The sequence below is a fragment of the Harpia harpyja genome, chromosome 3 (assembly GCF_026419915.1).
Source record: "Harpia harpyja isolate bHarHar1 chromosome 3, bHarHar1 primary haplotype, whole genome shotgun sequence".
Lineage (NCBI taxonomy): Eukaryota > Metazoa > Chordata > Aves > Accipitriformes > Accipitridae > Harpia > Harpia harpyja.
In genome coordinates this window covers 64,188,487-64,200,837 of record NC_068942.1, presented here as the reverse complement: position 1 = coordinate 64,200,837, position 12,351 = coordinate 64,188,487, and the positions used below count along the sequence as shown (strand labels likewise).

Genomic DNA, 12,351 nt, shown 5'->3' with positions numbered 1-12,351 from the left:
AGCTGTATTAACTCTGCTATTTCTAAACCCCAAGACTGCTTTTAGTTTAGGATGGTGTCACCTGGGAACAAGGATCTGCATTCACATCACACACGTACTGCAATATAGGGACCGAGATACAGCCTCGTCCCCCTCCCCACTTGCCTGGGCAGGGCACAGGGGCTGGCAGCTGCAGCGCTGTACACTGCCCACAGATCAGACCCACACCCACACATGCACTTAATGCCATCACTAAGGTGTAGTCTAATTTCTTGATCAGTTTTTGATAGCATCTGTGCTTCCGAAGCTGCACAAGTGTGACAAATGGTTGGGGGATAAGAGTCTTCTACCACATCGGTAACATCCCCCCCTTCACCCCACCCCACCCCAGCAAACAAAACAAATGCCCCATACCTGGAGACAATTCAGTGCCTGAATTATTAATAAAATAAGCATGATAATGAATAATCTATGTTAAGCATTTTCTTACCCTTTATTTTTTCATTATGATCAGAAGAGGAATATGATTAACAGCAGTTTAAACTTTAGCAGTACAATTTCAGTATTAAATATAAAACTACACTGCAAGTTGATGTATTTTAAAAATGGTTATGTATACTCTAGCCTTAAATTTATGTATCAAATACAAGTAACTCAATTGTTTCTTGCCTTGACAATTAACATATCTAACAAATTTCAACAAGCCAGACATCCATCTTTTCCATTAAAAAAAGTAAGCAAGCACACCAACTCTTATTCATAGCAAGGGGGTGTAAAGATTCAACACTTTCCTGAGTGTTGTGCAAAGAATAACAGGTTCAAGAAAGTCAGTTAAATAAGTGTAATGATAAACCTAAAGCTAAGCTGGAGGACCTTTTGATTAACTTCATATTTCATGTATTACTTGCATCAGTTGAGAGCAACATGAGTTACGGAACTTCCATGAAAACAAGCCACTTACAAGCAGGTGGTTAAGCTTGATCAGTTTATTAAAAGGATTATATGACACGGTTGCCTGCAATAGCAGGGGACTGGATCTGATGACCCAGGAAGTTCTCTCCAGTCCCATGTTTCTAAGCCATGCACCAAGTGTATCCAGCCCACACTTTCACATTTGGAAAAAGCCAAAGCCACACACACACACACTCACAGAAAAAAAAAAATTAAAAAAAAAAAAAAAGTCCTTGATGACACTATTTCATTTCTCTAGATATTCACTATGCAGAAGGGAACAGAGCTAAAGTCCTGTACAGAGGATACATTTACTCAAGGTTGATGTGGTACTGAAGTCAGTTAATAATTAGATACCTCCAGGCAGATTCAGTTACAGGGCATACCAACACTGCACACTGCCAGACAATTTCTAATCAAGCCAAGAACCTCTTGCAGGAATGAGGTCTCTTTGCTAGCAAGCACAGAGCACACTGAATAAACTAAAAGCAGCTGTTCTTAAATGAACTACCCTACCAACCGTGAGTGAATGACAGATAGATGGTAAGAAGCATTTACCTACTAGACAAGATCTCTCTGCACACTCAGGCAGAAGTAATTAGTTCAGAGCAGCAACCATTGCTCCTACCTTGCCTGTCTCTTGAGTACATTCTCTTTAAAAGCTGGTCTACAGAATCAGTGCAGCCATTCTCAAGCACTACCAAAGTAGCAGTTTGCAGCTGCCATGCAAGACACTACTTTCAAATGGTAGTCAGACATTCCCATCATCATGGCCAGTTTGCTAGGACAGCATACACAGCCATAGCAAAAAGCCTTTGCAACAACTAGAGATCTAAACAATTGCCTACATTCAGCCCATCTAACTTTTAGGCACTTGGTTAAGGTGTCTGGGTCCCTCATCACCCAGACCTCCCCCCACCCCCCCAGGAAAAAATAAAATAAAATAATTAAAAAAAAAAAAAAAAATCGCTGAAGGCAGATAGTCTTAATTGCCTTCTGGAGGTGTCTCTTGACCCCCACTGAGCAAAGCTGCATTTCAAGCAACCAAGTTCTTAACACAGGCACCTCAGTTAGACAGGATGAATGGAGACTTGCATCCCTCTCAAGAGATAGTATCAATACTCTCCAAAACCAAAGGCAATTAAGGTTTGCAACTCCAGTTACATTTGGAAACAAACTTACAGTCAAGTAATTAAGCTGTAGTCCCTCCCTCCCAATCACAAAAGCCTTCCACATGGAGGCTCTGCTATTAAAAAAAAAACAAAAACATTCTTCTTTCAAACAAAGAAGAGTGGTCATAGCTGCTTTGCCACTCATTCATGGGGAAGCTGAAGGATCAGAGAACACCAACTCAGAGACCTGGAATGACTAAGCACTGCTAGTGCATGCAAAGCAGAAGTAACAAGATGGTTTTTAAATTAACCCTAGTCCTCTTCTCCACCCCACAAAATTCATGCAAGTGTTTGAGAAGATAGTCAAGATATAACAGCCCCAGTTTCCAAAAAGGCTTAGTGTTTGGGGTTTGGTTTTTGTTTTTTTTTTTTTTTCCACATATTGTAAAAGAAATGTCCTTTTCTTTCTGTGGGTAGAGAAATGCATTTTTGGCATATTTAAGAATCATAGGTATCTATGAAATTCATGCTGTTTAAATTCTCCAACTAGTTTCTATAATCTGTCAAAAAAACCATAAGCAACCTATACATGTTTCCCCAGTATTGACATGCATGGTCAGAGCTCTCCACTTTAGTGAAATGGTGTTACTTCTGTGCTGATAGTTGACGAGTCAGCATTACACGACTTTGAGACCAACTAAATTAACATTGTCGTAATATGAAAGGCAAGCACAAGTTCATTTATTTATAGCAAAGGTCTTGGGTTACAGGAGGTCAGTTCTTGCCATCTTGAAAAGATAGGGGATAACTTATTGCATACATGTGCATTATAATTTAGCAGCAAGTCATTCATAGAAACACTTCCCTCCTACTGCTTTTTTGGTTTATTATCTCAATTATATATATATTTTAGCTTTACAAAGCATTTAACACCACCTTTAAGTTAATGGTCTTTTATTGGAAAAAAAGACTAGCATTTACAACTTGGAATGGACATAAATTGTAATATCTTGAACAGCGATGTTGATAGTTGTGCTGAAGTCCACAGGCTACTCCGCCAGCTCCAAGTCATGGTACAGAAGGTTTTAAAAATATGAGAGTCCAAAGATGCTCCCTTGGTGAAGGTTTCTTTTAAAAATTTTGTGAACGGTAACAGCCCGACACCCGTTTCACTATAGTGCAATGCAGACAATGTTAAACCAGTATTTTAACACAGACATGCCATCCATAGTTAAGATCATCATATTTTTTGGAGCACACTGCTACGTACAGGAAAACCATTCAACCTTTAGGGCATTTTCTCTAAGTTTTGCATCCTTCAACCATTTTGCTGCATACCATCCTGAGGTATAAACCAATTTTAAAGTAAACCAGCTATGACAATTTATACTACAAATTGAACTAGAATCCACTGTTGAACAAAAGAGTGGATCCTTTAGGTTGGTTTTTTTTTTTCCTTTTAATACAAATGTCTGACTGTGCTCAATTGTCAAGCTGCATGCATGAAAAACTGGCCAGCCCAAACAGTGTAATAGTCATTAGCAAATGGAACTTTTGAGTTCACTAAGTGCTTCCTTTTTTTTTTTTTAATTTTCAAGGTAGTACAATTATTTATATTGTAAAACTGATGTTTAACTTTATCTTTTGGGGACAGGACCACCAACCATTACATGCAGTTTGTGGACAGAAGGTATTTTGACATTCAGTTTTGCTATACAGAAACAGAATGAATAAATGAACATTTTTTTGCAAGAGGTAAGTAAAAGATTCAATTTGATTCTTCTAGAGGAAAAAAGGTGTAAAGGAGGTCTCTTCACTTTGCAGTCATCATCTGTACGAATTCTGAAAAGATAAAAAGCCACTGTGATTTATTGTCTCCAGAGTGCTTAAACTGATAAGTCTCAAACACATTTGACATAAAAAAGCCCCCTTCACTGCATCTAAGGTTTTGTCCACAGAAGTAGACAAGTGAATAAACTGGTGTCTCAAGTACTAGAAATTAATGCCCTATGCGACAGGCTTTCACTCAATCCCAGTAATGGTTTTGAGTCAAGACAAGCATCTTTTTACCTTCATAGTTGACTTGCCCATCCCCATCAATGTCTGCTTCTCTGATCATTTCATCTACTTCTTCATCTGTTAGCTTTTCTCCTAAGTTTGTCATAACGTGACGTAGTTCTGCTGCACTGATATAGCCATTGCCATCCTGCGAGGAAAGAGTTGCACAAGATCACAATCAACAATCCTGACATTTCCCGTAACTGCTTCTGAACTAGCCTTATGGCACTTGGGAAAGATATATAGACTCAGTACACTGTATAACCCTCCAATATGTGCTAGTCCATTGCCTTACAAACCATGCATGCCACTGTACCTTTCTGTACGATTATTGTACTGTAAGAGTAACTGCATGCCTGATTTGTAACTGTGGTAAGGTATTTTTAATGCTTTTAAAGAGCTTTCAAAAGTAAACCCAGAAACAAAGTGGGTTTTGTTTAGTCCCTGCTGCCTAAACAAGGAAAAAAAAAAAAAAGACCAATTTCCCCACCAGAAAGAATAAAGTCAGCTTTCTCTTTCATGTAATACTACCTCTATAACCAGACTGCAGGTGGCTAGGTTAGGCTTCTTGGATAAGATGATATAGAACAAGCCTTCAAAGAAAGCATTTAAATTCTACTCATAAGGAGTTGTGAAAAGCTTTGTGGGGAAAAAAAAAAGTCAATGTTCCCATTAGTAATATCCAAACCTAGAGCTCATCCCTAGCCATCTCAGAAATTGTCCTCATCCATATACAGGAAGAATACACTAGCTTAGTGCAGGAATTCATATGGCCATCACCAGTAGATAAGCTACCTCAGTGGCTTTAAACGCAAATCCAGTCTGCAGAAATAACCCCACAGGGTAGATGAAGTACTAACCAAACAATTGAACACTAGCATATTTTCAGCTAGTACTAGAGTCTGCCACTTTTTTCCATAAAAAGAAGTTGTAAGGCCTTCTTCCACACATGCACGTGCATCAGCTTAGCAGCTGCCCCAGCCATTACTCAACACAATTCTCTCATAACATCTGTCATATCCAAGCAATCCAGAGGGGAATCCCTGTTCTAGAAACAATTGACCTTCACCATGTATGCCCAGGTACCCTTAAAGACAACTGAGGTAGTTGAGCTCTTAAGTTCTCCTGAAAGCAACCTCAAAGTCCACATCTTGGAAATGGAACATGCAATACTTCATGTCCCTCTAAATACTGATGACATCATCTTAGCTTCAAAAGCTTCCATAAAGTAGTATAAAACCTTGTGCATCCATGCAAACATTTCCCCATTCCCCCAAAGTCAGAAGGTATAGAAAAATCCCACTCCTCCCCAAAAAAAACCCCAACACCCCACAAGCATCAAGTTCTGCTCCTCTCTGCTCCTAAGAAAAGGCCAGAAAGTTTTCCTCATGGATAAACCTAAAGCTTAGACCTGCTGTGTAAAGCAGGTAGAACCAGCCTGCAACAGTCTTGGTTCTGCTTCCAGAACAGTCCCTGCTCTGTTTCCAATTCCTCTGCTTCTACTAGAGGACTTTTTTCTCTCTTCTTGTCTAGAAGGATGAAAACACTGAGGAAAAAGATTATCATCATTACTACTTCTAAAGAGTATTTTTACTTTTATTAATACCTTGTCAAAGACTCGGAATGCCTCACGGATTTCTTCCTCGCTGTCTGTGTCCTTCATTTTTCTGGCCATCATGGTTAAAAATTCAGGGAAGTCGATAGTGCCATTGCCTTAATGAAAAGAAACTTCAAAAATTAAACTTCCATGCTTTTCTTTTTTAAAAAAAAAAAGAATAATCTGGCATTTAACTTAGCCAGGGACAAGACTGACAGATTCTCTGTAAACTATTCTTATAGAACTGGATCTCCCTAAATTACTACCACTGCCTTTTTGCTATTACAATGTGCAGTAGCCACTGTCATTGCAGTGCTTCAGCACAACCAAGTCAACTGTTGCCTTCTCTCCAGGTCAAGCCATACCATTCGCGACCCAAGTTGCAAGTAAAATGTCAGTCTGATGCTTCAACGTTAACCAATACTAAGACTTATCTTCACTTCAAATCACTCCCCAAAATAAATTGTTTAGTTTCTTTAGAATCTCCAATTGCTATGGGAGATTCCAGGAAGGAATGTATTATAAAGCTGGCACTATAAATCCAGGATATCTAAAATTTGAGAAAATTACACTTCACTAAGCTGCTCATAAATACTTGTTCCTTGTTAAAAATCAACTTCCTCATCAACATGTTGTACACCAGAGAAGTAATGAACCATTTTAAGGGGCAACAAGGATCTTCAAATTCCAGTGACATGAGAAAAGCTGCCATTATTTGGTATTTCTGATAAGTTTAGCAGTAGGTAAACTTCTTATAGGTATTTCACTGCGAAACTGAAAAACCCTAGTAACATCCAGGCCTTACCCCCAAGACTAAGTTCTTCACTCAAAGTAAGGATTCAAACTTCAGGCTGCTCAAAGCTATGAGAAAAATGGTATGATGAATAAACAAGTTCTTTAAAACAGCAGAAACTAGGTTTGTATAGTCAGGATTCAGCCCTATATGCCAAAAACCCCCACATTAAATAGTTCACTGTGCAACTAAGATCTACCCATTGCTTGAGGGAAACATACAAACTGATTGGGTAAGTATAGCAAAAAAGCTAAATAAATGCAGTTTAAGAAAACCTTTGCAGCTTAGGGATTCCAGATTGAGACATACAGAGCTATTTATCATCATGGCCAGCTTTATCTACCAGCTAAATCCAAATACGGGTCTTGTACTCAGCTTTAAAAAAATCCTCAATGAACATGAAGAATAATAGCAAAGCATTCTGCCACAAAACAAGTTTAAACAGATGGGCAGGCATACTTATCTGAAGTCCTCAGTCTCCCTTCATTTTTAATCTACCAGTGAAATATCATGGACCACAGCCTAGAGAAGCCACTATACACAAATTCTGCATAGCACTGCAAACCCTAAAGTTTTTCCAGTATCTGCACCCAAGAGTTAGCAATTAAGGTCAACTTACACTTTTAGGAAAGTAGTTCTAATTAATGTAGTCTGATAATCAGATAATCCATACTCTTGCCAACATACTTTCACTCTTTTACAGAGATATGAGAGAAAAATCACTACCACAACCGACATACAAGATCAAAGCAGGGGAAAGCATTTTTCCTTTTTGTAACTGCTAGCCTGTCAAATCTCAGAAACAAAAAGCACAGTTACCCTTTCTGGCATCCATTTAAAATAATTCTGATAGACTTGATAGAGGAAGGTTTTTCTGCTTTTGCCTCCAATCCCTCTCCCCTGTCTATCAGTGATCTAATAGACTACGTTAGACTATGCAATCTCTCCCTGTTGTGTTTTCAGTTCTTGGAAGTTTAGCTCTATTCCACTCCTACCACATTTTTGGCCTTAGACAAAACCACAGACATTAATACAGCTATTAAGACCAACATGGGCTGACGAAACATGTATAGAAAAGCTGGGTGGAAACACAGGTTAACAGCAGGTCAGGGCAAGTCAGATTGCAATTGGAAGCCTGTGACCCATAAAATATTAAAGACAAACAGCGTAACTTTGTCTCTGCCCATCCCTTTTTTTAGATTCTCACTAATACTGCTAGCATCTTTGACTGCTGCGCAGAGATCAATCAAAAAATTGACACCCCTCTGAGTTTAGATTCTATTGAGTATTTTGAAACTGCTTCAAGAGATCCATGTCACAGAATCTTCTCTATGCAGTCCAAGCCCAGGTGTGGAGGTCATACATACTTAAGATGATCACAGCACTAGTAACTATCTTTCCAACACTTACCATCAGCATCTACCTCGTTGATCATATCCTGCAATTCTGCTTCTGTTGGATTTTGACCCAAAGACCTCATGACAGTTCCCAGTTCTTTTGTTGTGATAGTACCATCACCATCTTTGTCAAATAGGGAAAAGGCTTCCTTGAATTCTAGAGGCAGAAACAGTCCCAGCATTTAGTAACATCAACAACATGAGAAAACTGCATACTAAAAATCCACTCCACAGACAACGCCTGGTACAATTTTAAGAAACATTTTATCTAACTGTCCACGTATTGAGAGAATTAACACTCTCAAATATTAATAAAAAATTACTTACAGTACCAACGCATAATTTGCATAGTATATTCAAACTTATTTCATGTGGCTATTACCTGCATTACAACATCATCTTGCTTGAGGCACAGTTGCACCACAAACAGCAGCTGCTTGGGCTAAGTGAAGGGACCCACTGGGTTCCCTTCACCATTAACAAACTTACAGAACAATGAGTGTTGTCATTTACAACTTATTTGTAAGGCAGCAGACAATAAGAACTGATGTCAGCCACAAGTGGGTGACTGGTCTCCAGAAGGTCAAATAATGTCCCTTCTCCTAACCAGTTTGAATTACAGACACTCTGTTAGAAGTTATTTACAAGACACTGGCTTATATTAATGTGTAATAAATCCATTTTAGGTTTATTTGTTGCCATTTCATTTCAAGTTTATCTTCACTTTATTAAAAAGAAAAGAGTACCTAGGTCTGCTTTGACTCCAAGTTCACTTGAGTCTAGCAATTATTTCTGTTTGCAAGAAATCTAGAAGGACTTGGCTCAAGTCTGAAAGTCTAAAAAAAATCATTATCTGTAGTCCAAGGAACAAGCAGTCTAAATTAAGAGGCAATGAACCAGTAATCTTCTGGAATGTTGTGTTGTGTTTTTGTTGGGGTTTTTTTGGTTTTGGGGCGGGGGGGTGTTTGGGTTTTGTTTTGTTTTTTTTTTTAAAGTGTTTTTTTTTTTTAAAAAGTGATAGTATAGATTTGAAGTTGTCAGAAAGCTTTTTTTTTCCCATTATGTTTGACATAATATATTTTCTTTTAGTCACAAGGAATTAGTGAAAAAAATAATCATTTCTCAAGACACTTACCAGCAATCTGTTCTTCAGTCAGCTGATCAGCCTACACGAAGAATAGAACATTTTAGAATATTGTTTACCTCTAGCTATGGCAAGCCACGAGACACTTCCTTTAGATTTCAGTAGTGATTTATCATTACTTTTACAAAGCCACTTCCAACCCCTGGAATTCTGCCTCCGCAAGGACATTCCACTCACCTACACCATGCATCCGTTTCCAAAAGCATATAAGCTAACTTGTTTTGAAACTGCACATGAAGAACCAGACATGCCATCCTTTGACTTGGAGAATCCAATTTGGTCAAGTGAAGGACACAGGCCAGGCTCCTTGCAATTGGCCAGAGAGGCATGAAATCCTTAATGACATGTGTTTGGGGTTTCACATCACATCAGATGTCATTTCCAGCAGTATAGTGACCCTAATACTGCATGGGGCTATTTGCACATTAGCAGACTAATGACAAGCGTGCCACCTAGTGATCTAACACCACTGAAGTCCGCCCTCCCTCACCACACTGCATCGAGTATTAGCCTACGGTAACAGAAAGGACTGTGCTGCGTTTGTGATATTAGGAGGCATTCCTACTTGGCATTATGGAGATTTTTGCCATCCCTGACAAAGAAAATGCCAGTTTTCAAGCATCACATTATTCTTCTATTCAGCCAAGCAATTTAAGGTGCCTCCCCACACTGATATGCAGGTTGTTTTATGCATCATTTTAAGTGGCAAGATTTAAAATGCCTGCTTATGACCTTCTGTACATCAAGAGGCCACTGCTGCATCCAAAGGTATACAGCTCAGTGGGCAACTAAATGGGCTTTCCCAGAGCTTAACTGTGCTAACCACATCCTTCCAGAAGCCTCTCCCTTCTGTATGGATAGAGCATCACAAAAAGCTCGCTCTTTGTGGACTCAAAGGAGCTAACCCGTTCTTTATGGAAAAATATGAATTTTCCTAGTAATTAAAAAGAAAAAGCACCTGGATTTTACATACATAGTCACAGATACTAGAGAATACAAAGTACTAACTCCTTTTAAACTCATTTTATTGGACAGCTTTTACTAATAGAACAGAGAATTTTGTAGGTCAGAGAAAGCAGGCATCTTCTAACCCTTTTGTCCTAAAATACTATTATTCAAGTATAAAAACCACTTAACTGCATTAAAGAGTAATACAATGAAGAACTAACAGGCTATACAATCTGTTAAGGTCTTGCACAGGGGAACAGGGTAGGATTGAAAGCCTGCTGTATGTTAAGTGACATACACAGATTTCACCTGTGAATAGGTGTTGGGGTTGTTCAGGGGGTTTTTTATGTTTTAATGTATGTATGTAATGATTAAACAATTCCCCATATGCACAGTGGGGGGGGGGGGGGCGGACGGACGTGTAAAAATGCTAACAGCTAAACAGTTCAAATTTAATAAGTCTTCTTTAATAACAGCAGAAAACTTGTGTTCCAAATCCAGTTTGACTCTCCACACTCTAATCTGTGATTTTTCCAGAAAATGCGAGGTTTTACTTAAAGATTATACAAGGAATTTACATAACAGACTCAATGCCCTGCAGAACAGGAAACAGAGCCACACCTCGGCAAAAAACCTCCAACCCACAGCACCGGCTCATTGCCCCATTAGTCGGAGCTCTCTGGATGTTTCTAAAAATCGGATTTCGAATTAAAAAAAAAAATAAAACAACCAAGTTAGCACACACGGCGATGCCAGAAGCATGCAACCCACCCCTAAACCGCCATGGGGTTCACCCTCCCAAGCAACAGGCACCACCATCGCCCGCTCGCCGGAGCTACAGGACAAAGGTACCCAGGGCTGGAGCCATCACCCCACCCAGCCAAGTCATCAGATCCTGTCCTGGTGATGTCAGCCTTCCCCGACGGGAAGGGGAGATGGAGAGACAGAGCCGAGGAACACCCAGATTGCCAAAATGCGATTAGAGGTCAGCCTGCAACTGTTCTGCCGCTCTCGTAGGAAGCGAAAAACCGCTGGGAAAATCCCAGCCCTTCCTCTTGCCCTCTTTCGCGAGGAGTCCGGGCCAGCACCGCAGCGCCCGACGGCCGGGGGACGAGGTGAGCTGCTCCCGAAGCCCACCACCGGCGCGTTTCGCAAGGCGAGGCGGAGGCTGGCATCGCCCGGGCGGGGGAGCGGCAGGCTCCCAGCCCGCCGGGCGCAACAGGCGCCCTTCCCGGCCAGCGGCCGGCAGCCACCCACTGCTGCAGTGCGTCCCCGTTTCCCCTCCCTCTCCAGCCGCCGGCCACACCACGTCCTCATCCTTCAGCCAGGAGGGCGCCTGGGCTCCGCAGCCAGCCCTCCCCATCCCCTTCCTTCCCCTTCCCTCGGCGGCGGCGGCGGGCAGCGGTTCTTCCCCCGCAGCCCCCCGGGGGAGAGGGAACGCTGCGCTCCCCCCGCCGAGCCTCCCATGCGGGCGTTGGGCCGTTTCCAACCGAAGAACGCGCACTGCGCCCCGGTTCCCCCCCCCCCCCCCCAAGCCGGGGGGTGCGCGCGGGGGCCGGGGAGGAAGAGGAGGAGACATGATGTAATGCAGACACCGATGGGCTCCGCCACCGCTGCTGCGTTTTTTGGGGGGGATGGGGGGGGCGGGCGAGGGCGCAGTAGCTGCAGCGCGGTGCCCTCCCCCGGGCCGCCCCCCCCCCGCTGCCTGCGCAGTGCAGCTGGTGCCCGAGCCGAGCGGGATCCCCGCCCGCAGACCGGCGCCCCGCCCGGCACAGCCCCCACCCCGCAACGCGCCCTGCCCGGCGGAGGGGCCGCGGCCCCGGGGAGACGCGCCCGGCCTTTTCCGGAGGGGAGCGAGCGCCGCATGCGGGGGAAGGCGAGGCGGGGCCGCGGCGGGAGGGCGCGGGGCCGGGGCGCCCACACGGCAGGCCCCGGGGAAAGGGGAAGGAAGCGGCGGAAGAGGAAGGGCCGCAGCTCCGCGGCGATCCCGCGCAGCGCGGCGGGGGGGGCGTCCGCAGCCACCAGCCCGCTCGGCCCCCGGGGACCCGGGCGGGAACGGCTGCGGCCTCCCGCCGCCCCCTCCCTGCGGGGCTCTCTCCCCCCCCACCCCCTACTCCTCCCCGGGGAGAGCCCGGCTCCACCGACCCCAGGGTCCCCGGCTCCGCAGCGAGCCTCCAGCGAGCCCACTGCGCGCCAGCCCAGGCACCCCGCGCCGCGGTCAGTCGAGCTACCTACCATGGCGCGGCGGCGGGCCCGGCGGCGGCTGCACGAACTGCGCGACCACGAGCGGCGGCGGCAACTGCTGCTGCTGCGGCAGCGGCTCCTGCTACCTCCTCCCCGGCGCGGCTCGAGGAAGTGCTGGGGATGTGAGC

At 43.4% G+C, this 12,351-nt stretch overlaps 1 protein-coding gene across 1 annotated transcript; it reads right to left on the bottom strand.

Moving 5' to 3' along the window:
- Positions 1-950: 950 nt before the first annotated feature.
- Positions 951-12,350, bottom strand: CALM1 (calmodulin 1). The gene is made up of 6 exons (XM_052782971.1): positions 12,215-12,350; positions 9,023-9,053; positions 7,901-8,044; positions 5,707-5,813; positions 4,113-4,248; positions 951-3,884 (listed from the first exon to the last, which is right to left on the bottom strand). Exons 1-6 carry the CDS (start codon positions 12,215-12,217, stop codon positions 3,856-3,858), a joined length of 450 nt encoding a protein of 149 aa, XP_052638931.1. The 5' UTR covers positions 12,218-12,350; the 3' UTR covers positions 951-3,855.
- Between the last annotated feature and the right edge of the window lies 1 nt (position 12,351).